The 27024-nt window shown below is 39.5% G+C and overlaps 1 protein-coding gene across 1 annotated transcript; it reads right to left on the reverse strand.

The window, feature by feature from the left end:
* Window positions 1–48: 48 nt before the first annotated feature.
* adgrd1 (adhesion G protein-coupled receptor D1) lies at window positions 49–26590 on the reverse strand. The gene is made up of 26 exons (XM_068566293.1): window positions 26463–26590; window positions 26308–26344; window positions 25858–25950; window positions 25037–25135; window positions 24472–24594; window positions 24176–24352; window positions 22331–22588; window positions 21175–21242; window positions 20523–20672; window positions 20280–20330; window positions 19345–19468; window positions 18879–18986; window positions 17478–17553; window positions 16450–16591; window positions 7474–7547; window positions 6833–6956; window positions 5060–5163; window positions 4830–4941; window positions 4294–4447; window positions 2937–3003; window positions 2687–2753; window positions 2460–2551; window positions 2231–2357; window positions 2092–2133; window positions 1822–1914; window positions 49–1739 (listed from the first exon to the last, which is right to left on the reverse strand). The coding sequence occupies exons 1-26, from the start codon at window positions 26535–26537 to the stop codon at window positions 1644–1646; spliced, it is 2733 nt and encodes a 910-aa protein (XP_068422394.1). The 5' UTR covers window positions 26538–26590; the 3' UTR covers window positions 49–1643.
* Window positions 26591–27024: the final 434 nt, after the last annotated feature.

Raw genomic sequence — 27024 nt, forward strand, 5'->3', positions numbered from 1 at the left:
AATTGGAAGCATAAACCATAGTACCATAAAACAATCATTAAAGGCCATACAAGCATAGAAATATTGAAATATTTAACATTAAATTTGACATGAAAAGTGAGCGCAGAGTGACTTACAGTAAATCCTGTTTTAGGAAACTTAATGTTGGTACAGTGTAAGATCAATGACATTTTAAATTTGCCATCTCCCTCCATTCTCACAGTATTTAAGAAAAAAGAAAAAACCTATCAAGTCCCTCTGTTGTAGAACATATTTCATTGTACAAAAAAGTTATGAAAATGTAAAAGAAACTAGTAACAGAAATAGCTAAAGACACAATAAAACTTCACAGAATTTTGTCCAAAACACAACCAGTATTGACTATTCCTCAAAAAGCATAACAGACTGCAGCTTACTAAGATGTGAGGTACTGCAAATATACCAGTTCATTTCAAGAGAGAAAACACACAAATAAACACAGAATTTAACATGAGAACATACCGATTGTTAAGCTGTGACACTTTGCAGAAAAAATGATACAGAATCACAAAATAAATAAATACATTATATCATAATTACAATTGCTGTTTCATCCATTGATATCATGCAGTTGTTGTGTTTTCCTGTCCCCATCATTGGATTAAAGCTGCATGAACCAAGAAAGTCTTGTAGAAGTTCATCCACGTAAAATAAGTAATTTGTTGTTTATTGAAATGAATACTCTTAACAGCTCGTGAAATGTTTTTGTTTAGAAGGCACACATCTAACTCAATTCAAGGAAAATGTACTGCTTTCGTTATTTGTATTCTATCCAAGTATATGTAGCCTACTTATAACCAACCATACCCTGAAATTACTTATTCTCTCTAATGTTACATTTTCTGCAAGGAAATAAATACAGAAAGTTTGACAGAAAGGTTGCTACTACTCTCATGACTGTACGTTAAATAGGCCACAGTAGATTACCATAGCTTAGTTTGGCACAAATTATGTAAACAGGGGAAACAGACAGCGAGTCCGGCACATAACCGAGAATCTATAATGTGCAATTTGTACACGTCTGTTTTGTTATAGGATGTATAATATTTATTGACAAAGGCAGGTTAGCTGTTTCCATTCTTTGTACTAAACTAAGCTAAGCTAAGCTAAATAGCTGCTGGTAGTGGCTTAATATACACTGAACATACTTTACATGTGGTATCAATCTTTTCATCTCTCATCAAGAAACGAAATAAGGGTATTTTCTAAAATCTCAAACTATTTTGTGATATAAAATCTTGCCAATTAGTAAATCAACTGCAACATACAGAAAGACCATGCAATAGACAATTCCAGATGCTCCACTACACAGCGTTTTCACCAGACCCTGCACTGCACTCCTAGATGCTAAGACTCTCACTGACCTCCTCAGAAATCCCTGCTCTGGTTTTTGGGAACACAATATGTTTTTACGAGACAACAATAAGGCACAGTCCTGACAGTCTGTTTGTCTTTAAAGTTGAAGCTATTATTCAGGTACACAGCATCTCCTTTGGTATCACTTTCACTTGAGTGGATGAGTGTTCAATTCATTGCATAACATAGTGGGGGAATACTCTGGCCAGTGTTTGTCATTCTACACTCGTGAGCTGCAGATTGCTCTCCTGCCACAGACAGAAATGATTCTACACGGCGGAGAGGTCGATACGATTGGCCGAGTTGGTGCTTTTGTCCCACGTGTTCATCTTGGTGGGCGTCACGCCCTCCTTGTTTCCATTCATCTGGAGGATGGGAAGGACACTGTTAGACTTAAGCAGAACAGCTCATTTTTATTTAAGAAAAATCTTTTACACCAGTACTCACAATGTCTGAGTTGAATGGCTTCACATTGATGTTTCGGATGGAGCTGCTAGTAAGAGACCACACTTTGGTTTTGTGTTTGAAAGCAGCTCTGACCTGCAGAAAGAAGCAAAGCCATAACAGATGATGGTGACAAATGTCAGACAGAATACATCTTATCATCCTCAGTTAGAAAATTGGGGTTGCAGCAGAGAACATCGTCACTGCACCGCTAATTAGAATAAATATTGACAAATCAAAACCTTTAAACATCTAATATATTCAGCATCGTACCTCAGAGTTGAGAAGACAGTGAAACAAGAAGACAAAGAACCCCTAAGGAAAAGAGGAAAAAAGGTTAACTTTTGCATAATTTTTCAGAAATAGCTGCAAACATTTTGGAAAAGAGAAGATCCCACAGTGAAGAACTTACTTGTAATGAGTTGAATACAGCAAAAATATACAGGAACGCCAAAGAGTGTCTGTTAATAGCCAGAACGCCAAAGATCCATGAAATGCCGAGTATGGGCAGGAGCACAGCCACTGCCTTTGCAGTCAGCCTTGAGACAAAGCAAGTAGAGACCATTTTCATATTATTAACCTTTAATGAGAGAATAATATCAAACAAGCACTGGTCTGATCATGAAAACAAATGAACTCACTTGACTGCATTGGCATCTCCATGAATCTTGTAACTCTCTCCGCTGATTCGAGATATGATCCTTGTCACAGATATCAGAATGCCAATGTTCACCTGGAGATCAGAAAGAGGGTCGTATTCATTTAACACAGTGAGACAAGAGATAAGATCTGGATTTGTTCCTCTATAAATGAAATTACGCGACAAATCGTAAAAAATTACGAATGATATTGGATGCAAATTTCTCACCACAATGACAAACAGAGCCGGTGCCACAAATGCCCAGATGGCTCCATTTGTCAGTGACAGCCAACAGCTGAGAAAGCAAGGACAGAGGCAGGGGTGAAAAAGAAAATCACACTGTGTTCCCTCTTGTAAAAATTCTCTAATGTCAATATAGAATAACGTGGAGTTATTGTTAACCTAAAAACGTTTGAATAACATTGAACACAATTATATATAATTTACCAGATTTGTTCAAAGTGCAGGTCCTACTTACTTGTCAACCTCGCCATAACTGTTCAGAGCGGATGTCATGGACACCACACATATCAACAACGGAGAGCCTGATCAAGTACAAAACAATGAACACATTTATTTATGATTATGCATCAAGCGCCGTTGGTTCCCTCCACATCACACTTTTTTTTTAAATCTTGTAAATCTTACATTGTTCACATCTAGGTTTGCATGCTAGCAGTCTTCTTCCTTTATACCATTTTTAATGTATTTAGTACAAATACATAGATACAAACTAAACCTGAGGCTGAGACATGGGCCCAAGGCAATTGCTGGACTCTTGACTCAATAAGACTGCAATCAACACAATAATTTAAGGATAACCTCAACACAATAAAGTAAGCCCAAAAGGCTTTGACTAAGGCCACAGACATAAATGTCTAATAGATCTAGGCTGAATAGTGATTACAACCCAATTAATACAGTATTTTAACCTTCACAGTGTCATTTAAAGGTATGCCTCAGTTAATTTTAGCAAACAGCGTTGTGGCCCTGTTAAACATCTTGTTATAGTGTCCAGCTTGGTAAACCCCACCCACGCTTGCACCTGTCTTTGGATATACTTTAACACCCTGTGGTGGCTTAATTCATCTGCTGTGCTGATTATTGCTAATTTCCCTGAAAATAACTTCTTTTACTTTTGGCTGGCTGAGCCCAACGGTTTCCAGCTTGCTCTACTAGAGTACAAAGAAAAGTTTTCTTTGAAGGAGGAAATGAAAGATAAAGTTGTCAACACCCTTTATCAAATCTAATAGCAGCTACAATTAATTATATAACAATTACTTTCTATGTATGACAGCTATTCTTCTAACTTTCAGACAAGTCTCCAGTTGGCCACACAAAATGAAAAATCACTCCAGTCTGAAGAATGAAGTAATGAAAAATGGATATTTTTTCCACTAATGGGTTCAGCGTGTGAAGGAGAGACTATGCAATCTCCTACAGCCGAAGACAGTACGTATGTCCCAGAGTCTTTTTTATCTGTCCATCAAACTCCAGTTCACTCAGACCAGGAGAGTGAATTGTTATGTTGGAATGTAACTCAAAGCAGATTTATTCAACAGGGTCGCTTCTTACTTTCTGCAAATAATACCAATAAGGTTGCAATAAAAATTGCAAAATCCTATTTACAGTAATGATCTGGTGTGAGGTAGGGGTAGGACAATTTGAGAAAATAAGGGTCAATAAAATAAGATGACATTCTTAAACAAGCATGAGAGAAAATTTCACACAAGGATTAAGACAAGCCTATTTGTTATAGTCTGAAGCAAATATGGCAATTATCATCTGTGTTTTTGATCAAAGTGTGGAAATTAAATACTGAGGAGCAGACCTACCCCAGCCAATGCCATAGTAGTAGAAGTGTTTGCTGCCCTCAGAACCAAAAACCTTGACCACCATACTGTAGAGGTGGAGGCCCTCCACCAGCATCCAAGCGAAGGCACTCAGAAAGAAGAAGTGAAGCAGGACAGCCATTACCTTACAAGGCAACTGACACAGGGGACAAAATCAGGAAGTGTACCATTAAAACTTTCTCTTTTCCATCATTGTTAATGAATTAATTTTTATCATAAGGCTTTTTGCTAATCGCTATTTTCCTTTTTATCTCCCGTTCTACCTTTCTGTTGCTCCAGTGGACTGTATTTTCTTCTTTTATACTAACATTTCGTTCTGGGAATGTAATCATTTAGTGGTTGTTCAAAATACCACATTTGACATTGTAGTTCCCAATTGTACTTAATTCTAATATTCTTAAATAAATTACAAGACACTAAAACCATCATCATTGTTATAATAGTCACAACTAATTTGTTCAGTTATTGTCAATCATTGTAATCATCTTCCACCAAAACAGTTTGCATTGTGGACATACCGTGCCCGGGTCGAAGCGAGAGCTGATGAGCAGTAAGATCTCAGCCACCAGGAGGGCAAAGGACAGGTTGGCGTGGATGTGGTAGCGTTGGTTACGAATGGTACTCACTGACCTGCAGGGGGACAGCATCACATTAACCTGTTGTTCAGGTAACAGTTTGTAAACAAAAAAAAAAGTGAATGTTTTGAATACAAATGTACAACACAGGTTGTTGAAGTGATGATACTCACGACAGAATTGCAAAAGTAACCAGGGTGATGGCGAGACAGAAGATGGAAATTGAGCAGCCGACATAACCGATGGTTGATAGTGCCACCCTGTGGCCAGTAGTGAGCTGTGCACAAAGACAATCCACCATTAACAAAGACCAAGACAACATGTAATAGCATTATTTTGATAATAATAATATTAAATGATTACATCATATTATGTTGTTTTTTTAGGATGCATGTTTCAACAGTTTTGGAGCTTAAGGTTTTCCCTGTAAATGTAAAGTCAAATACCTTTTTGTTATGATTATTGATTATGCAAAAAGTGCATTGCCCGGGAAGGTGATAGATTGTCTTTCTCCATATGCACATATTCATCACATATGACGTTGTTTTGGAGTTCAGGCTATTTTGATGGTTTGGATATGATTCTCCATTAACTGTCTTCACATATGGCTTGTCATTAACAAGGGCAGTGGAGTCTCAGCCTTCCAGAAATGGGATACGTGGGATGTTCCCTTGCAGCTGAGGGATGAGGCAGCCCACTAATTAGAGACTGGCTCAGGGAAAGTAGAGCATCAAACAGACTGCTGCGCTTTAAATACAGTGTTGGCCCTCTTTGCTGCAATAAGAAGTCCTCTTTTCTATTTAAAGAAGCCATCGCGTTTGCTGACCACACTCCCATTGCACATATTCTTGGAGAACAAAAAGTTGTGTGTGACTGTGGTGACAATGTACACAGATTTGGCATTCCAAACTGCTCTCTATCCAGATAATATTAATGCAAAATAATGGGCAGGACAGTGTTTAGAGAAGAGAAAGAGTGTTATCCCAGATGTTTTAAGGAGACAGTTTTTGGAGGACAGTTCAAAGGGGTAGTTTCTAGTTTCTTAAGAGAGTGTGGTCTTTGAGGAATGGACCACTGACCTGTGTAGCGACCCAAAAATACCACACCTAATCATGGTTGTCTGAAGTACTTCTGTATAAAACCACTAGTAAAGCAGTTATTGTAACTGTGTAGGTTTGCTTACTATTGACCTACATGGAGGAACGATAAACTGTCCAAAGGCTGAAGTGGGGACTTCTGGTTAGTGGTTTACTGTCTGGTTAACCACTGCTTCCTGTCAAATTATGTTCCTACAAATGTACTTTTTTGTGACAGACACAGCGGGAGGGACAGACTTTTGAATATGGCTTGGGTAGATGGATAAACCTCCCTCTAAATGGTTGTGGGAGGTTCACTGCTTCTAAAAATGTCCTTACGACAGATGAAATGAAAAGCACAGTGGTGAAAATCATCAATAGGTCTTATTCACAGCCGGCATTTTGACTTGTCTTAGTGGGAAAAGCACAGGTGTTACTAATAACATTAACAATGGCTAGGTTCAATTGATGTTTAAGGCAGTTTGACAATGAGCTGGCATGAAACATATCAGAACCATAGATGTATTATAATAACTGGTTAACAGACATAACATATTGCTTTGTTTATTGTTAAACAAAGCAATAATTGAAATTGTTTGTTCTCCAGCTTTTACAGAAGTCTCTTTTATAATGTTGGCCTTTGGGGGAAATGTTTCTATTGCGGTATCCTGAGTGTCGACTGGGACACAACAAGGCTGAGGTGGCACCGTGTCCAGCTCCCTTAATACATTCATCACCAGGGCCCTAAAACTAAAGCTAAATGGAATTTTGTTATTTACACCTGTACCTTTCCCGTTGATGCGATCCATTGTTCAATAAAAAAAAAATTACAAAAATGAACAGCTTTAAAGAGTAGCAACAGTGTCATACCTTTAATGGCACCACTTGCATAAGTATGGCAAAGTTGGTGAGGTGGTTGCACAAACACACAGAGTATGTCATGTTTCCATCAGAGCGTATGCAACCTTCATTGGACCATACTATATCATTCGAACTGTAAAAGGATGACAATTATTCATTATTTACAGAGACTCCTGGCAAGACTCCCCAGAGAATCTTTTTTTCTGAATTTACTAGGGCAATATGACAGGGCAATCCAATAATTCATTTTCTTTTCTCTCGAGCTCCAGAACAAAAGGGAGTAAAGAGAGGACGCCTTTGAATCCAACTCAAATACACTCCCTTTAAAAAATGTTTTGCTTTCTTAAGTGTGCTCTGACTTCATTTAAGTTATAACTATATTTATATTTATTTCACAGAGAATTTTTGCTCAAGATACACCAAACTGAAACAGAACCACATGTATCACTGGCTGCTTTTGATTTGAATGACAAAAGGGAAATACACCTTTTTTAAGTCACTCGTCAATACTTATGATTTAAAGCATTTAGGACTTTAACGAAAAACATGCAAAGAGTCAATAATCCAGATTAAATCATTTTTTGGCTCTACATAAATGATTGAATGAATAATTGAGACACGCTGCATCCAAATCACAAATACAGACCCACCTGTAGTCCAAGAAGGCACAGTAGAGGAATACTTTATTGCTCTGATTTAGGACTTGTTCTTGCTGTTCTTCAGTCTGAAAAAGAAAAGTTGAGTAAAATTAGATCTGGAATTACCAAAGAAGAGTATGCGATATAGGAAAACCACTTGCTTCTCGATTTCACTGGCTCATTGAATTACATGCAAAAACACTGAGCAACTGGTTTGTAAAATGTACTTTGATCAAGACTATGAATTTGTGTATCTTTCTGTTAGGCTCCTTGGCTTTTTTTCTATCCATATTCTGAACGATATGTTAAATAAAAGATTAAAATGTGCGCATCGTATTCTTTTGTATCTAAAGAAGAGCAAACCCCCTCAAAATGTTGCTTCTGATACAAAATAAAAAATGAATAAAAAAGACAAAAGAGGTCTGAGATCATACTAAATGACAGAGAAGACGCAGATCGACACTTCACAAAGGTGATTATTACTCTGAGCGAAAATCCCTGCTGTCTTCAAGAATCTTATTTGATTATAACTCACTTTTTCCGTGTCATTTCTTAATATGAGATTTGGAGTCTCCAGAGACAGTGAGCTAATGGCTCCAGTGCAAGAATGTAGTAATTGGTGCTTGGCCCTGGTTTCAGGTCAAACCACTACCCTCCTCAATCTGTCATCTGAGGAAAACAACACTTTCATTGGCAGGTTGGGTGTATACTGAGAGACTGCACACCTCTTCTCATTCCCCAAGCCTTGACTCTCAGACTGAATAAGAGTATGATTAGATGGACTGTGTCTGCACTATTTCCTTCTGGAAAAAGTGAGTGAGAGAGAGCGAGTGAAACTGACACTCGGGCTGTCTGTTTCCTGGCACATGTGCTCAGTGATTCATATTACAAAGCATAGCACAAACAAAAAAAAAAAAAATACGTTGACTTCATTGCGTAACTAAATTGTTGCTCTCATTCTGTCTGTTTCGCACATGCAGCTATTTTGTCATCATGTCTTGTGACTCTCGAGATGAATGCAATGGATGGATATGCTTATGGCCCATTACACCAGGCACACAATGAGTCCAAGACCCATAAGAGTGCCATAAATGCAACCCGTCATCACAAGGCGGCGGCCAGCATTGAGGAGCCGTAAGCTACCCTGTGGTTGAATTTACTGCTCCCCTGTGGGGTTTATTAAGTCGCCTGTTGGGTGTACATGAAAGCAGATGGAAGAGAAATAAACTGTAATTTGCACACAGCAAGACTTGATTTACTGTACCATGTTTGCTCTTTAACAATCGCTGAACCTTTGCAATGGAGGAAGATTAATTATCCACATTAAACAGAAATGCAAACATTAGCTCATGGAAAATCATCAAAAAATAATTATACAACTATGATATGTACTTGATACAACAGACCATCACACATAAAAGGATTGGCCATCTTTGGTCATGCTTCCTCTCTAGCAACTGTCTGCTTCCAGCGTGTTTCCAGCTGATATCTGAGGAGTGGTGCAGGAACCTGAAAGTCATTGGTGAGTGTTATAATGCACTTGGAGATCTGGCTGAGCTTTGCTCCCACATCGCTGTTCCCTCAGTGCCCTAAGGCCTCAGCCACCAGCCAAGACTAGAGCTGGCGCTCCAACTCTTTATTAACAACAGAAAGCCAGCAAACAGCGCCTTGGAAATCAATTTGAGCCTCATAAGGAGAATAGATGTAGAGAGGAAGAAGAGAGTGAAAGCTAGTTACATTAGAGTGATACAGAGTTACAGCAAAGTGATACAGAGTGACAGCCGATATTTGAGAAGGGCTAGAGAGAGAGGCTGATAAATCCTTGATAGTCAAGGTGCATCTCGTGCTTCTGTGTCACAATGTTTTCAATTGGAGCACCTACAGTGCTAACTTTAACCACAACTCACCCTCCCTGATAGTGAAATATAAAATTGTTAAAAGTTCTTTAATAATTAAGCAATTCAGTAAAAAAATATTTATTCTGCAGAAAAATGGCCCCTGTCACTGAAGTATTGATATAAGTCCCATGATTAGATTGTCAATAGTGATGCATCATTCCAAATGGTGACTATTTGATATACAGGTACAGCTCGGTAGTTTAGTTCAAGGGTTCCCAGACTCGGGGTCAGGCATACTCCACAGGTTCACACAACTAGTCTGAGTTGTGATCAATGTGGTAATGTGGTAAGAAACATATTTATCTTTGCTTTTTGAGAAATATTGGGTCATTTTACCTGTTTCAAATTAATAATAATTTTAAAGAGTGGAAATAACTTGTTGGTGCAGGCTGATGACTTGCTAATAGCAACACACCTCTACCAACCAATTACACCACCAATCAACTTGATTGGGAAGAAAGGGCCTTCAACATCAGCATGAGAGCGACTGGCTGCCGTCTGATGCGTTAATCGCTCCAACACGAAGCATGCCTCGTCCTTTCTCTGTTTTTATACGTTGGATAAAACAAAAAACTCACATGCATCAGAAAAGCATTTGAGTCCAGATGTCACACAGCAACCAGCAATTTCTTTAAATGCAAGCTTCTCTGTCCTCTGTGGTGTGTTTCAGACCTATCATGACTAGTGCTGGAAGCCGGAGCCCCGCTGCGGTTGAGCTAACTTCAAGAAATGGCGACAACATATGTCTCTGCAAATCTCAAGAAAATGGGCAACTCTGGGCTAATTTAAATCTGCGCTTTTGACATCTGGTTCTCAAGCAAAGCGCACATAAGGTAAAGATGGAGAATTCTACACACTACCCATCATTATTGTTTAAACAGTCAAGTCCAAACACGCCGGGGCTGGTAGAAATACACACACACACACACACACACACACACACACACACACACACACACACACACACACACACACACACACACACGTGTGTTAATTGCAGTAAAAGTGATTAATCTGCAGCTTTTTATTCATGTAATTTACAATATGCTGCAGTGCAGTGGACAATAAAATCAATCAAATTCAATGCAGGCCCTAATTGACAGATTATTGAGTATGAAGGTTAACTCTAAACTTTAATTTAGAAACAGTAATTTGACATAACAAAGTCTTTCGTTTTTGGTCCATTGACTAGCTTTTTCCAGAGCTTGATATTAGCTTGAGAACATGAGATGCAGTTGAACACTACATAAATGGTAAGTAAGTGGACCTTGAATAAATATGAAATATTACTTGCAAAAGAAATCCTGCTCACACCCACTCATTCCTTCCAGCACAAGACTATGTAGCCACAAGAGAAAAAGAGCAAAGGAATCTAAATACAGGCTTTGGTTGTGCTAAATTTAATTTCTTTTTAAAAAAAGCAGGGGAAAAAAGACACAATCGTGTGAGTGAATAAGTAAGCGATCTTCTCCTTTTCCTTCAAACGTTCCAAATATTTGAGAGCACAGAAAGCCACGGTATAATTTGGACGGCACTTTCTGCATTTGGTATAGATATCAATTTTTAACAGGGAAGCTGTCAGCAGGGTCCATAACAGCCTTAAAACCCATCAGTCACACTCATAATGACCAAACATCAGTCAACCAGCATCTTCTGTTTTTGTGAAAGTGTACAGTAGGGTAAAATTAAAATATAAGTAAACGGAGGAGGCTATGATGTAGCCAGGTTTTGACAATGTCTAAATTGTTCTACATAACAACAGAGAGGCAATCCCCAAAAGCCACATTAACTGCTCTTAAATTTAGTAAGGGAAGGAAACACTTTAATGCAGTATGTCTGGGAAAGCCACACCAAGGTATAGTGTAACATTGGTCATTCCAGCAGGCTCAAAAAGAATAAAAGATTAAAACTTCACCTGGAGTTTGAGAAAAGCCTGTCCGTTTAACCCACTAAAGGACAACATATAAAAGAATCACACTGACACAACCTGTGGCTCTGAAGGAGTACAAATCTCTGTGTTGTTATCGCAGGTTTGCAGTCAGAGGTTGGACGCTGATCCACATACAGCATGTGGAGTAAGAATCTGAGTGCATGCAGTAAAACACAACTGGCCTTGAGTGAGCTCATGCCCTCAGGGGAAATGTAATAAGACATGCAGCTGTGGTCTCGGCTCAGTCTCTGAGGTAGACACTGAAAACAACGAGACGTGTTGATAGGTATGCAGGGTGTGAGATAACTGGGGACAATTAAAGAAACCAAAGTGACAGTTGTTTTTGATAAGGTGAATGTGACAAATCACAGACATACTGCACTGTGGCCGTCTTTGTTCAAAACATCAAATATGACTTTTTGAAGTAAACTCACAATGAGAAATGTTCCCCATGCATGAATGCATGTGTTCCCACAGGCTTTCATATGAGGCCACTGTTATATTTCTCTGGTTTCTGGCTTGTTTCTGTAGGAACATGTTTGCATTCATAAGTTGAGGGCTGCATATTGAGCTTTTGCAGGGAATTTTCAACAGGGGAAATACATGAGAAATCAAATAAAGATGAATAGGATTTTTAGTTGATGACGCTAGGTGATGTATTTCCAATCCTGGGCTTCTTTAGTGCCCTTTGTAAAGCTGTCAAAAACCTCAGCATAACTTCTTTGTAGAAAATGTGTCAAAATAATATATAGGCACAAAGGATTTCAGGTAGGATAAGACCATCTGAATACGGACTCATCGCTGATAATAGTAATACTTAAATGTCCCACACTGTGCGAGAGTTACACATGAACATGCTTACAAGTATGACATGTATTACAGATGTTATAGTTGAAAACGGGGCAAAAGTTTACATTTGAATTTAGGGTTGGACAAAAAAAAATAACTTTTTGATTTAAATCTGTATTTAAATGAAATACTAAATTGAATTAAATAGTTCATTTAATTCAATAAAGTCTATGGGGCATTATGGGACAATAAGCTTCCTACCTATTGTAGCTTGCAGTATGCAATAGATCTGATGGTGCTGACTAAAACTCCATAAACAAAGTCCTGCACGCACAATTCATGAACCCACAAATCACAATTTTAGTTTAGTTACAATCTAAATAATCTCCTAATTAACATTACTGCTTATGGCTAAGAACTTTGAATACTTTCTAAGCCCATTTTTAAAAAGGGAACTACATTTTGTTTTTTTTAAGACTTAAAGAATCTCAGGTACCCTGAAAAGGTAAGATTCTGAATGGTTTTGCATACCCATACTAAATGCAGAATATCTCTTCAACCAAAAGGGCTTTTAAAATAATTTAAAAATGTATAATATACAGAAAACCCGTGTGAGACTAGTTAGAGGGGTTAGTTAGAGGTTCATATAGCAGTATATGTGTTACTGGTTACTTGGTTTATGATAGAACACAGGAAAAAAAGAAAAAAATCACAAACAAACACAAAGGATGATTTAGAACCATAGGTTTTACAATTATTTGTTAAAATGTTCTCAGGCCAGAGATAACCATATGAACAGAATAAGGACCCTTTGTACTTTACTCTATGCTCAAGTTCTGCTCTGTTCAGCACTACCAAGAGGTGGTGGTCGTGAGGTTTGAGTGGTGATGGAAAGGGGGTGCTGAATGGGAGGGCCCGTAAAGAGAGACTCTAAATCTTTTGGCAAGGGAGGAACAGCAATAGCCAGACCTCCATCTGTGATTGATCAACTTGTTGGCTCACACAGCTCGGTTTGTATGCGTGTTGCTGTATGGATGGGTGTGGGTCGTTAGGAGAGAGAGAGAGAGAGTTAGAGCGAGAGTTAGAGCGAGAGTTAGAGCAAGAGAGAGAGAGAGAGAGAGAGAGAGAGAGAGAGAGAGAGAGAGAGAGAGAGAGAGAGAGAGACAGAGTTGGGACCACAAGGTTTAGGCTGGGTGTGTTCTAGGAGTTATAAAAAGACTGGCAACAAAAAGCGCTTATTATTGTTTCAGTAAGGACTGATACCAGCATTGGCATACACAATCAACAGCTTTAGTATCAGAAAGTGTTAAATAACCTTTTTGTGTTTATTTTCAAAGTTGCTGAACAATTGATCCCCAGCTCCAACAAGTCTAGACGTCTTTGTAAACACAAGCCACCCAGTTTCCCCTTCTGCCACTGACCTCTTCACTCACTTCCCACCAAGCTCTCTTTCCTGTTCGTTAAATGGGAGGCAGCCTATGGAGCTATACAGCTTACAGGATGACAATAGTCACTTGGTGAATATTTGAGTAATGAATAAAGAGTAGCATTCTTCATTTTGAGTGTGTGCAAAAAATAAGTTGTTTGAGCAAACGTTTTAGAAAATACTAGTATTGTTAGTGGATGAGAGTTAGATTAAAAGATTGATACCACTAGTGTCCGTTAAATATAATGCTAGCAGTCCGTTATCTTAGCTTAGCCCAAAAGACTCGAAACAGAGGAAAACAGCTAACCAAGAAATTTACTGCACATGGAATTTTATATTAGTGAGCCTTCGAAGTGCTGATGAGTGATTTTGGTTTGCTTTGGACAGAGTGCTGCTCGCCATTTCCCCCATCTTTAAGCTAAGCTAAGCTAATAACCTAGCTTTAGTATTATATTTAATATACATAACTCTCCACTAGAAGGCGAATAAAAAAGTTGAAATGATATAAAGGTGAATTGAGGGACAGATAGAGGCCACCTGTGCTGCCACCCGGTTCCACCCTTTTGTCTTGGCCCTTCTTGAGAAACCTAACACATTGCTTTATAAGCCCGTAAAGTCAGGCCCACTTGTCAAAATCTGTTTTTTAAATCCTCTGAGTTTTTACCCTATAAATCGAGTTTGCTCATGAAATCAATCTTTCCATTCATTCATTTCATACCATCAGCGTGACGCTTTGACGGAAGATGAGGACAGCGAGGAGGTGTCGGCCTTTTGTATTAATGTTTAACTATGCACCCTGATGCTTCCCACCCTGCCTTTTCTCCCTTTCGTCTCTCCTTAGGCTCTCTCAAACTGATCCTGAGTCAGACAGCAGTAATAAATCACTGATGGAGCCAGGGTCCAATCAACACCACCGCCGAATGGCGTGTGAAAGTATGTGGGTCTCCTGCAGCCTTGATAACACCTTGTCTGGGTATCAAACCTGCTCCGCACCTCGGCTCTGACTGAGTCCTGTGGGAATGGCATGGCCTCAGCAGGATGTTTCAGTGTACTCAGAGGGCATCAATCAAGATTGCAAGGTCACTCAGACACCAACCACATGGCTTTGATCTTCAGTGAATAGTACCTGCCACGACACAAGGTTCTTCACATATCTGTGTGACCTCACTATCCACAGTACAATACATTTTATCATGACAGGTGTCAGATAGAGAAAATGGATGACATTTGGTTGTGAGCCATGAAAGAAGGTGCCTGTTTGTACTGAACAAGAGATGGCACCTAGGACTTGGTATCATGACAGCACGAAGACAGATGAGAAGGATGACACATTTCAGCTTCAGACACACTCTGTCCCCCCGCTAAGGTTTGATGAAGTCACTGAGTGTTTGTCTACTTTCTGCGGATAAACAGAGAGTCAGACGCAAATAACTTACTTTTGGCCACTAAACTGGTGCTATGAGAGGACATCTTGGAGGTTCAACCCAGTAAAGAGTGACATAAACAATGATGGGAAAGGTTGGCCTCATACTGTGTGAGCCGCCCTCCCTGCCTCTAAGCTAGGGAGGTGATAAGTATCCACCTGCTGCCAAAGACATTAAAACTCCAAAAATAGTTGTAATTTGACTAAATCCAACAACAGGTCTGTGCAGCAACGCAGTTACAGCAAAACAAACCTTTTTCTGAACGCGATCACAGCCAGAAGTGCTGTGTGCCAAATTACGATGCAGCTCCCACATAGAAATCTTGGTCTGAGCTATGCCGCCTAAATTAAGTTGAAATATGCTGGCATGTTGCATTCCAATCAGTATGTGTCGTGTTAGTAATACGAATAACAGCTTATTCGCAACGGGATAGAGGGGAAAGAATGTAAGAAACCTGATTTATCCTTACATCAGAGGAAAAGCAAATCCAACTAAAATAGAAACACCTTGACTCAACAGACAGCAGAGCTGGTGAGCATCTCCAGCACTACCATAACAAAGGAGATTTTAAGCCTTCTCCCTCTGTGTCTGCTAAAACAAACACAGTAATCACTGTCACAGGAACCAAGCCAGATGATTGCAGCATAAACATTTATTTCACTAGGGAAAAGGACGGCAAACAAAGCAGTATTACCATGGTTTCACGAAGCTGCATTGCTTTCATTTGTGCTCTTATGAGTGAGGAGAGAAAAAAGATATTGGTAATTTACTTCAATAGAAAGTGAATACTTATTGTAAGACTTATAAATTAAACAGAACCACATTGTTGTGGGGTTTAGTCAACTGCCTCATGAATGCTATTATAGGAAAATAAAATACTATTAACACACATCACTTCGATGAAAAGAATGGCTTCAAAATCCTGTTAATCTGCAAAAGAAAAAAACAAATATATGCATGGCTGTGAGGAACGCTGCCACGGTTTTGACTTTACAGGGAAGCAAGCTAATTCAATACACATTTTTAATTTCCAACTGCATTACCCATGGAAAAATGGCAGCTCCTGCCATAAAGCCAAAAAGAAAAGATATGCTGTTCATAAAAACAAAGTCATTGTTCCATTCAAAGCGCCTTAAGTTTGCAGTTCAAATGTACATAAAAACTTGCTTTCCGGGGGCCGCATGCTGCGTGAGGCAGGCTTATTAATGAAAACCAAAATAGGCTTCATTCTTGGTGCTGGTAGGTGCCCAGCTGCACAATCATTGGTCAGTGATAGATACTTATCCTTCTACATAACAGAACTCCAAAAATAGAGCTGATAGATTTTATATGACTCCACTACTGTAATCACAGGCAAAACAGGGCCGCTTTCTTCTGAGAAGGTGTCGCACACCCAACAACAACAGCACCACCTAACTGGAAAAGCACTACATTTTCCCAGTATGACTGACTCACACAGAAAGTAAATAAAGACATGAGTCAAATGAGAAAAAACTGGGGCATCATATGGGTTGTTCTTACCAGGGTGTGGGTGAGGACAATCTTGATGAGAGGCGTTCCAGAGAGGTTCACTGACAGGGCCGGTGAAGGCTCCACTTTCAGAGAGATCAGACAGCTTGCTACCTGGATCTTGTGGTCCTTAAAATCAGCTGCCGCGTTAATCCTAACCAACAGAAAAGGAGACGAGACGGAGAGAATGTAAAAGAAAGGCAGTGTGACAGAAACAAGAGGGCCAGAAATTAAATTCACAGATACAAATACAAGAGAAGGAGACCGGAAAAAGGACGGCCAAGAGAGACATTATCAAATATAGTTGGATGTGCAGGCAAAAACACTGTAATCTGGTATTCCCATTAACACACAAGTGTTACACACTGGCCCAGAGCACTAGCATTTAAGTGGGACTTCGATCATCTGACAATATAATTAATCACACTGAGAAGCAGCGGCATTGCATCAATAGTTTTCCAAGGCAATCTGATATGTGACATTGGGATTATACAAGCATCACCTCTCTATCGTAATACAGAGGGGACATTCTCACCCAGTAGTGGGAGAGCCACATCAAAAATGATCAGTTGCAAACACCTTCAAATGTATTGTCACAAATTTAACAAGTTGTACTTGAACTTCTAATAAATTTAAAGTGTGATAAACAAGTTGCTTGAAGCAGTTGTGTCAGGTTTGATAAAAAAAATAAAAATAAACACTGTAGCATGAGTAGAATAAGTTGGGCCAGTGGTGAGACAATAACTGAGGGAGATATGTTGAGCTAATAGCAGGGTGTATCAGTCAATAGGTTGAGTGGTGGGACGAGGGATAGGCAAGAGGACAGATAAGGCCGCAGGCATCAGCCATTCTGTGTTTCAGGAAGCAGGGGCGCCTTAGTGCTGCTGGACCTGATTCACCACACGAGAGAAGCCAGATCTTTTTTGTTGTTGAATGACTTCAACAATTTTGTTTATAATATACTTTCAGCGATAGAACCCTGGCCAATTTCAAAGTTGTATGATTTACTTTCCCCATTGGGTGTTTTCCTGTATTCTCACCTGTTCTTGACAGGGCTGATCTCTTTGTAGTAGTTCTGCATGCTGTGGTAGAAGAGGCCAACGATGGTGGTTTGAGCTGAAGAAAAGAAGACAACATTCAGTAGTTGAACGTCTTGGGCGACGGGCTGGGAATGTAATGCAGTGCCGCTAAAATGCTCACAAAGAAGGGAAGTTAATTAGTGCTGCCTTGTCGCTGCATGCTGGCACTGAGAGGCTAATAGGACAACCAAATGCTCGCACAAGGGTGAAAGATAGAGGGCCGCAAACCATGTGGAGGGAAAATCTTATGAAACCTCTACATGACTTCACCGGGAGAGCAGGGGGTCTCCCCCTCTTCTAATCTGACCCATTATCCAGCTCAGTCCAACCTTAATACTGCAAGATAAACAATTAAATTCAAAAGGTTTTGTTAATCCTTTCAAAGGCCCTTCCCAGTCCCAGCAGACTGGCACAACAAAAGCTTGCTGATTTCATACAAATGTGTGTATGCTGCGAGAGAGTTTTTAACCTTCCAAGAAATTATTTCGACAGAATGCCTCCCGGCAAGTTTCCAAGAGATCTCCAAATGGTCAGTTTGTTTGTACAACTCTCTTAAGGAGGAGAGCACATAAGGAACAATATAATAATGTATTCAAACCCACCAAAGTGTGGCACACTTTCCACTTAATTGGATTATCAAACCTTCCCTCAAGCATTTCATATAACCAGGTATTCAGAGCTATGAGGTATTTGGTCATAATATATCAAGCAATAACACTTTTCTGATAACAGTCCTTTAAAAGGGTTTATTCCAGTGATTGTATGGAAACAGCACATGCTTCTATGAGGTGCCGGTGCCACAATTTGAAAGCTCAAATCGTGGCACCGGCTCTTACTGGAGAATCTGACCTGAGCACAAACTCAAACAAGCAGAGTTTAATGCCCATCGTAATTACTGCTCTCCCTCAGCCCACGATGTAAGTCCATTCTTTTTAATGACAGAGGAAAGTGGAGAGAAAGTGCTCTGTCTCTCTCTCTCTCTCTCTCTCTCTCTCTCTCTCTCTCTCTCTCTCTCTCTCTCTCTCTCTCTCTCTTCCTGTTTTAAATAAAAGGGTAACTGCCAACATTAAAGTCATAGCTGGATTTCTACGGCGCACCATAAAGTCACACAAAAGCTCTCATGGTACTCCTGTCCTACACTGTGTTATTTTAGCAGTCTTAAATCTTAGCATAATAAATCACTGGCAAATAACAAGAGCCTCCAAGCTGGACCTTTTTCTCTTGGCAGAATCAGACCACGATTAATGTGCTGTACTCACACTCAGAGAAGCTACTACTTTTTAGACAGAAGATCCTTAAGTTATGACACGTCCACTTTGACATATCCCTGAACATCTCTATTATTGTAATAGTTTCACTTACACTGCAAGGTGAAAGCCTCTCCAGGCACTGAGATGTAACTCTTTCCTTGAGTGGGGAAGCGATAATGTGGCAGGTTGTAGTTCTGTGTGAATTTCATCAGAGAGTAGTCTGTGGGGGTCAAAGATTAGAGAAAGCAAAAACTGTTGAGAAAAACCGACGTAGATAGAGCACAGTATCAAGACCAATCTGTTTCATCAGAGGTGGATAAAAGATGTGAAGCCACCCTTGGGAGGAAGACACAAGCAAGCTTAGTGGCAAACAAAATATTATGCAAAAAAAAAGAAAGATCCACACCCGTTTAGACGGTTAGAGGGAAAGCAGATGGGTTGGACCTCTGCTATCTGACCTGCATATGTCCTCTGATTAAGAAAACTAATGATGTCAGCTTGGCGCTCCATGTCCTTCTACCCTAACACACAAACTACAAACAGTGAGTCACCTTATGGAGAGCGGACAACATACTGACCTGCAACCAAAGATGTTCCACCAAGGGAAATGAGGGAGTTCGGGCTGGGTTCCAGGTTAGTCACCATATGTTCCATCACGATGTCCACGGTCTCGATCAGACCGCTGACCACAGGGATGGACTGCTGGTCAACAATGATCACACAGAAAAATGTTCACAATCAATTCATAGTCGCTGCTTTCAGTGTCTAGCATTGTTTCATGCTAACCCGGAGTCACATCCTGAGAGAATCTTTTCTCAAAATACACTTTCTTGCATTTAGATAGAAAACTAAGCTAAGAAGTAACTTACAGTACACTAAGAGTAGCACAAATGGACTAACTTGGATTGAGTTCAATTGAATTACATTAAGTAAGTAAAATTATCGCAGCATACACAGCCATATGATGTAGATTGAAAGTCATACAAATCTTGAAAAAGAGAGACCTTTTTCTTACACTCAGCATGAATCTGATCAGAGACAGTGATTCCAAGGGGTTTGACTGTAGCTAATGTCCAAGTTTTTGCATTCTCATACGTGAACATCTGTTTCAGCTTGCTCCTACTAAAACAAGCACGCTTGCTCTGAGAACTCAATGTGCTGAAACCCCACATTTGTTCAAAATGCCTTTCTTCTGTTTGTATAGAAGAGCCTGGAGATTATGCTGGGATGAGTGTGCAGTTAAGGAGGCACCAAATTTACATTCAAAGCATTGTGTTGTTGGGCACTTTATAGTCAGCAGAGCTGTCTTATACAATTTACACCACTGTTGACTACATACTATAATCCTGTGTGGGTAAACTGCCAGGTACTGTTATTGCCGCTGGCAGTTGTGCCAAAATATGCAGTGTTAAAATCTCAAACTCAAGGACTTGGATTAAAGCATTCGCTAAATTGCATATGTTTCATTATGTCATGTTTAAACATTGCACAACAACAGTGTGAACTCATTTACCTCTGGCATCCCTGGAGAGGACAGCACTTCTTCCACACTTTTGAGAAAAGCCTGGATGGAAGAAAAAGGACATCACAGAACTGTTGCATCATATGCACATGGATGGGCATTGTGTCTATGTGTGAACTGGTTTTGCAAGTCTGCATGCATGCGTGTGTGTGTGTGTGTGTGTGTGTGTCTGTGTGTGTGTGTGTGTGTGTGTGTGTGTGTGTGTGTGTGTGTGTGTTGGAATGTGCGCTAGACCTGTGTGAGGTTGTTGGCAGTGTTGTGAGGAATGGGCCTATTGGGCAACGCCTCATAGAAGCCCAACACCGGCAAGGACTCCGGTCTCGAAGAGCTTCGAACCTCCTCTCGCTGGCTGCTGACGACAAGAGGACTCACTACAGGGGCGCTCTGGGGAGACAACACATCAGGCATCAAATTAAGTTTACAATCAGGAGGTGGTTTTCGAAGGAGCACCCATTTCCAACATACACAGGATGTTAAATGACTGAGCTTGAGAATGTGTCTTTAGACAAGTGATCCAGTGTTGCTCTTTTTCAATCTAGTGCCCTTCAGGGAGTCATTTTGTGCGTACTGTTTAGCAGCTGTCTCCACTTTTGTCTATTTCTTTACTCGTTTTCTACCTCCAAAGCCCTTCAATAAACAGGATGGATCTGTTCACATGTGCTCTCAATATTGTTTTTTTTCCCAGCTCTTCTATCTTTAAAAGGAAAGAAAACGCTCAATAAGAAAATAAAAAACTGTTGTCAGTGTCCCCAAAACAGTATGAAAAATGTTGATGCTATATTTTTGAACAAAGGATGTATAAACATAGTTTATGCAATTATATGTAGGTATCACATCTGTTTTTCTTCACCAAAGAAACTCGCAAAGGCAGAGTTGACAAACTTACAGCAGTTGGTGCAGTTGAAGTGACTTCTTTGGAGACTCTGGGTGTTGTGGCAGAAACCATGGCCTGGCCTAGAAAAGACATAACAAATGGCTCTATTACAATATATAAGGAACCACCCTGGTGACATATGCAGATTGTGTTAAATGTTATGGTTTGGATATCTCCAATTTGAAGCACTTTGGTTGAAACTACATTTGCGAGTCTGCTGTGATGTAGCTGGGTTTGATGAGCTTACAATTTATGAGGCCGGACGATGCCCAGTCATGAAAGGAGATGGACTACAACTGCCACAAAACTAGGACCATCAACAACCTTTGTCTTTGCCGTCGTTTAATAAAAAACACAATAACTAGCTACCAGAAAATGACCATACATGGACGTACACGAGAGGTATAAGTCTGAACCGTTCCTGCTCTTCTTTGGTTCAATGCAACTTTTTATAGGAGTGCACAGCAGAAGTAAAAATATTTTTCTGTAACCATAACAGTTAGGCTGTTTACGTCTGTTAATGGTCTCTGGAATATATTGCTTTTGGTAACTACTTTGCAGAAGAAATTAAGGCAGCAATATCTTTATGCTGTATACATTGTGAGCAGTTAAAGCTCTAACGGTGCACAGTTATAGTTTACATATACTTTAACTATCTTTAACCATCTCTGATCAGTAGGCTTTACACGCAACAAAGAAGATTGTGCCTACTTAATAAAAATGTACATTTCATCAGGTTTTGACGATTTGTCAGACTACAATGGCGTGTGTTAATATGTATTATCATATGTATTGTTTTATTTATAAGTTCTCATAAATGTCAACATGCTTTGGCACTCTACTCACCAAATGAGGTTAAGTGAGAGAACAAAAACAGTCAAGAATCAGAGTTTTTTTCCTCGTAGCATGTAACTTGTCAAATTAAATCATAATGGTATGACCCTTGCGACCCAACACGCCTCTGCACTCTTCTAAACACTTATAAGGCAGAACTATGTGAGCCAAGTCACTTATATGGCAGAAGGTCATGATAATGTTTTTGGTAAGAATGTAGTGAGGACAAGGAAGCAAATTGCCTTATAACCCGTTTCCTCTGAGCAGCGGCAAGAGGGAGGAAGCATTATATAGATACACCACATCAGATAATTAAGTACTTCAGATGTCCTACCTATGGCTGCACTGTAGTAGAGCAAGATCTCGTTCGGAGGAAGAGCTCTTTCCCAGATGACAAACTCATCGAAGGCGCCGGTTACATAGTGACCATATGCCCTGTCGTTGCCAGTTCCAATGACAAGGTCAGGATAGGGGTCACCATAGTTCTCTGAGACACTGCCAGCTGTGTCACCAGCAATGAAGGTCCCGTTGATGTAGACCTCCAGACCATCCATTTTTGTCCATGTAAAGAGAATGTGGGTCCAGAAAGGCCCTAAAAAAAGGACACACACTACTTAACAGTATGTCTGATTTATGTAGAATTGCCCTGTATATGTTCAGTCAATGGAAGAGAGGATGTTCAGGGCAAAAGAAGAAAATGATCAAAAACTGAGCAGGATACAGGAATATGTTGTTTTAAAAAAAAAATCTAAAATATTTTTTTTGTTTTTGATAGTGACATGATGGAGCGTCAACACTCTTAGCGTGGTTACTTGTGATTATTTTCATTAAATAGGCTATTAATGTGCAGATTATTTTCTCGAGTAGCATCAATCAATTCTTTCTATAACATTTCCAAAATTCTTGAAATATGTCCATTGTAGTTTCCTAAAGCATACGGTTAGACATTACAATTGCCTGTTTAGTACAAACAACAGTCTAAAACACAGATGAAGCAGTTCACTGTTTGCAATATTCACCATTGTAGTTTTGAATGTTAGCGTGTTTACGTTGGCTCAATAACAAAAAGCACAAAGTACCACTGAGTCTGTCATTAGCTTTGCAAACTCATCCAAGTTATTACAATCCATTGAGAAGGAAGCTAACGCTAACTGAAAATGATGCCAATTGCTAATCAAAATAGTTGCCAATCAGGTTAATTAACTTTCACAAAAACCCGAGGTCAGGTCTGTTCTGGTCCTGCAAGCTCTCAACAGTCAATTTTACACTACAAAGAACGTACTTTCCCATTGTAGCTCTGAAGTAAATTGACAATGAGGGGAGTCCCATTAGGCAACACATCTGAAAACACTTCCACCCGGAGAGCAAAACACATCTTAGTTGCAGTTAGAACATAAACCATATGTGCCAAAGCCCCATTTGCATGTTTTACCCTCTCTTTCTCATGCAGAGAGATGTATAATGTTACATTCTCATCTTTCAGTGGTAACTATATTTGTCCCAGTGCACCTCCAGGTTGAATCTATCACTCTCAAAGTTTTTCCTCCCACTTAAGAAGAACTGACAGATTTCCTGAAACTTTGACACACATATGAGACCCAGATGACATTTGATCCTCTGTAACTGAAAATTTAAATCTAAATTAAGTTATGACACCCTAGAACACAACTTTAAGTAACTGCAGCAAAAACAAAGATGACAGAAGACATTTGAGAACAAAATACTGGCCCTAAACGTTTCACACAACACGAGCCCTCATGTTTTTCTCTCTCCATTTTGTCAAAATAGTTTCATCTCAATTAAATCCAATTTTTATTTTAAGAATTAAATTCAAATTATTGGTCACACTCTGACTGGTATGTTTCAAACGTCATCTAACTCAATCACCAAATATTCTTGTAGCCTATTTAAGAAGGAAATGACTGCATCTCATTAAACGTCCATAATAATTGTATGTTTTGTGATACAGCAAAAGATTTGTGAAATGTATCTTCGACTTGCCAAATCAACTGTCTGTGGCTACGTCTGGTTTCAGTTAACAAAACCATCAATGCAATTACATGACAATTTATAGTTAAACATATATATGTTTCCGTGACCAAAATACATTCCTTACATGTGCCGATGGGTAACAATGTAACTAAAAGAACACTGGCTAAGGCAAATTCATCCGCAGTACCTGGGACTCTGATGTTGACCTTCCAGCGATGGTTGTTGCCTCTCGTGTAAAACTCAACATATCCTCCAAAGGGATTGGTGTAGACAGAGAAGCCATTGGAGATAACTTTTCCTCCTGAGGCTACAGCAAAACGGGACTCTGGCTCGTTGTTTTTCCAAAAAAAGGAGAAGGTAATCCCTAGAGAATGATAGAGAGATGAAAACTCACCCACAGCCATCAACACAAGGGACTCAAATGCTTTGAAAATAATCAGTGTTTCGCCAAATTATCATATGCATGAACTTTAGCGCACTCACCCTCCGGACCGCACCATGTAGGGTCGCTAATGCAAGAGTTCTGGTAGTTTCCAAAGTGGAGAAAGGTACCGCCGTTATCTCCGTTTAGAAAGATGCCTTTGTTAACCATTCCCTCAACAATATCTAAAGCCGAGCACAAATCAGGGTCATCATTTCGCTTGAAAATTATCAGCAATATCTGTGAGCCACGGGGTCGAAAGGGATTCTACTCAAGTCCCAAAATATTCCAAATGTTAAGTTAACTGTTTAACAAATCAAATGTCCCAAATGTTCTTAACTGTTAACTTCATTGTTTATGCAACTGATGAACATGAACGTTTTACAGCCTACTTTGTATCTCATAAAATAATACAAAGGCATTTAACAAGTGGCTTGGATGCTAATAAAAGCTAATAAACAATAACACACATTTTAGAGGCTCAGAATTCTTAATTTGTGCCGAATGGACAAAAGACTCAACAAACAAACTAAACAACTCAATCGTATGTAGACACAGAGAGGACAACGAAGAGCGGCAGGTGATGCATAAATGAATTTCAGTGAGTGGAAGGTGATTGATCCTCACCTACTGTTGCAGAAATGTTAGTGTAGGCAGAGTCATTGGTATACACATAGGAAGAGTTATGGGAGGAAGGGAGCACAGTGTGGTTGTGGATTCTGAGAGCTGGACAAAGACAACGGAGAAAAACAGTGATTCACACCTATATAGACACATAACAGAGGACACAAGAGAACAGTGAGAGGAAGACAACAGGAGGGACGTGGTGTGCAGGTATGAGACAGAGTGATGCTGAGCTGAGTGCACAGTGGCAGCGCTCAGAGAGTTTCAGCTCTTTTCCTCTTCACTGGAGGACTTTTCTGAACTCAAGAGTGACTCCACATCATACTCAAGTCTATACCTGATCCCTCTTCAACTTTAACATTTTCATTAAACCTTGAATCGACTTATGGAGGGACAACAAGGCCACAAAGTCTATGCATGTGGGAGAAGTTATCGTTTTTCCGTCTGTCACCAATTAAAACAACTCTAAGAGCATAATGATGATCTACTACCTGCATTTCTTTACTTATTTTTCAAACGTTTACCACCTCCATATTTGGGGATACTGCATAAAAAGCAATGCAGAATTTAAAATGACAAGTTAACGTCACACACCAAATATTCTTTTCTATAATTTCACCAATAAATCTGACCTTCAATACACAGTAAACACTCTGAAAACAGCAGCACATTTCAAAAGCACAATTGCTGTTGCTGGAAGGTGGGTGGTGAAAATAAAAGCTTAAGACCATGCAAAGAGCAAGACATTTAGGTGGTGCATTCCCATGAGTATGTACACGTCTGTTTATGTATGCACATACTTATGTTACTTCCATTAACATAACCTGGTCTGTTTCCAATCTGGTCCCACAGTTCTTGGATTCCATCCACAGCATCGAGAGGCCAATAATGTGAAGCCGTGGCCAACACCTGCAGGCCTGGATGGAGAGTTTACGGGTAAACAAGCATCCACATAGGGCTTTCCCCTCAATCAAGCTCTGTCCCGTTACTCAAAACGTGTTTCCTGGCACTCAGTTTTGGATTTTAGGTGGATTAAGAGATTGATAATAATGAATTCAACAGCTGTTAAAGTTATACAAACTAATGTGGTTAATGAGTAGGGCAGTGAACTAATCAACAACATTATCTGGTTTGGCTGTTAGCGGATGGTAAAACACTTTTTCAGTTCACATTGTATTTCTCATCGCACAGATGTATAATGCAATCTTATTTAAATTTGAAAACTAAAAGCATAGAAAACTAAAAGCAATCACTCATACAAAATCCATTACTACCTGGATGCTTTGCAGGTTGTACCACTTGAGCATAAACCTGAAAGGAAATCAAATGTATCTATTGTTTAAAGATGCCATACAAGAGATGATCAGACATGATCAGACATGACCAATAATATGAAAGGTCAAAATGCATAGTTTGTGTATGAGCTTACCTTAATACAGGAGACAAAAGCTGTAAAAAGATGAATTTGCAAAGAAAATTCCATATCTTTGGTAAAATGTACCATGTACAGTCTTTTCTAAAACAGCAGTTAAACCGCCAAATAAAGATGAATCCAGGTGGAATCACTCATTATTCCAAGAGATGAAAACTTTTGATAAATCCAGTTTCGAAACTTAAAAATACATATACATAATTGGCAGTACTAGAACAAAAAAAAAGAATCAATTTAGTCTTCTGGAATGAGAAGAACCACTTTAGAAGTTTCTCTTCTCATGATAAAAACACCGACTTCCATGCAGAAAACCGTAATCCGTGATCGTGATTTCTACAGTGAACTATTACTTGTTGGTTTGAGTTTCTGTGGCTGCATCTGGAAATGGCAAGAAGCAGAGGAGCTACGTACTGGCTTGTTGGACCGAACGTGGGAATTGTAACGCGTGATGTCATTTTTGGATCTTCTGAGGAGGGGCGTTGGAACTCTGCGTAAACGGCATTTCACTCGTGCGTAATTGGAGATTGTGCAGGGAATGACTGAGATCAGGATCTGCCAA

The sequence above is a fragment of the Clinocottus analis genome, unplaced genomic scaffold (genome assembly GCF_023055335.1).
Source record: "Clinocottus analis isolate CAN_PGR_092001 unplaced genomic scaffold, fCliAna1.0.p SCAF_7, whole genome shotgun sequence".
NCBI classification, from domain to species: Eukaryota; Metazoa; Chordata; class Actinopteri; order Perciformes; family Cottidae; genus Clinocottus; species Clinocottus analis.

Bases quoted from the DNA above. Each gene is read 5' to 3' on its own strand.
- adgrd1 (XM_068566293.1), bottom strand. From the start codon at position 26,537: ATGGTACATTTTACCAAAGATATGGAATTTTCTTTGCAAATTCATCTT. The intron at 21,243-22,330 runs GTAGGACATCTG...TGTCTTTTCTAG, and splicing joins CTACTACAGTGCAGCCATAG to GCCAGGCCATGGTTTCTGCC. The intron at 2,754-2,936 runs GTAAGTAGGACC...TTGCTTTCTCAG, and splicing joins AGTTATGGCGAGGTTGACAA to CTGTTGGCTGTCACTGACAA.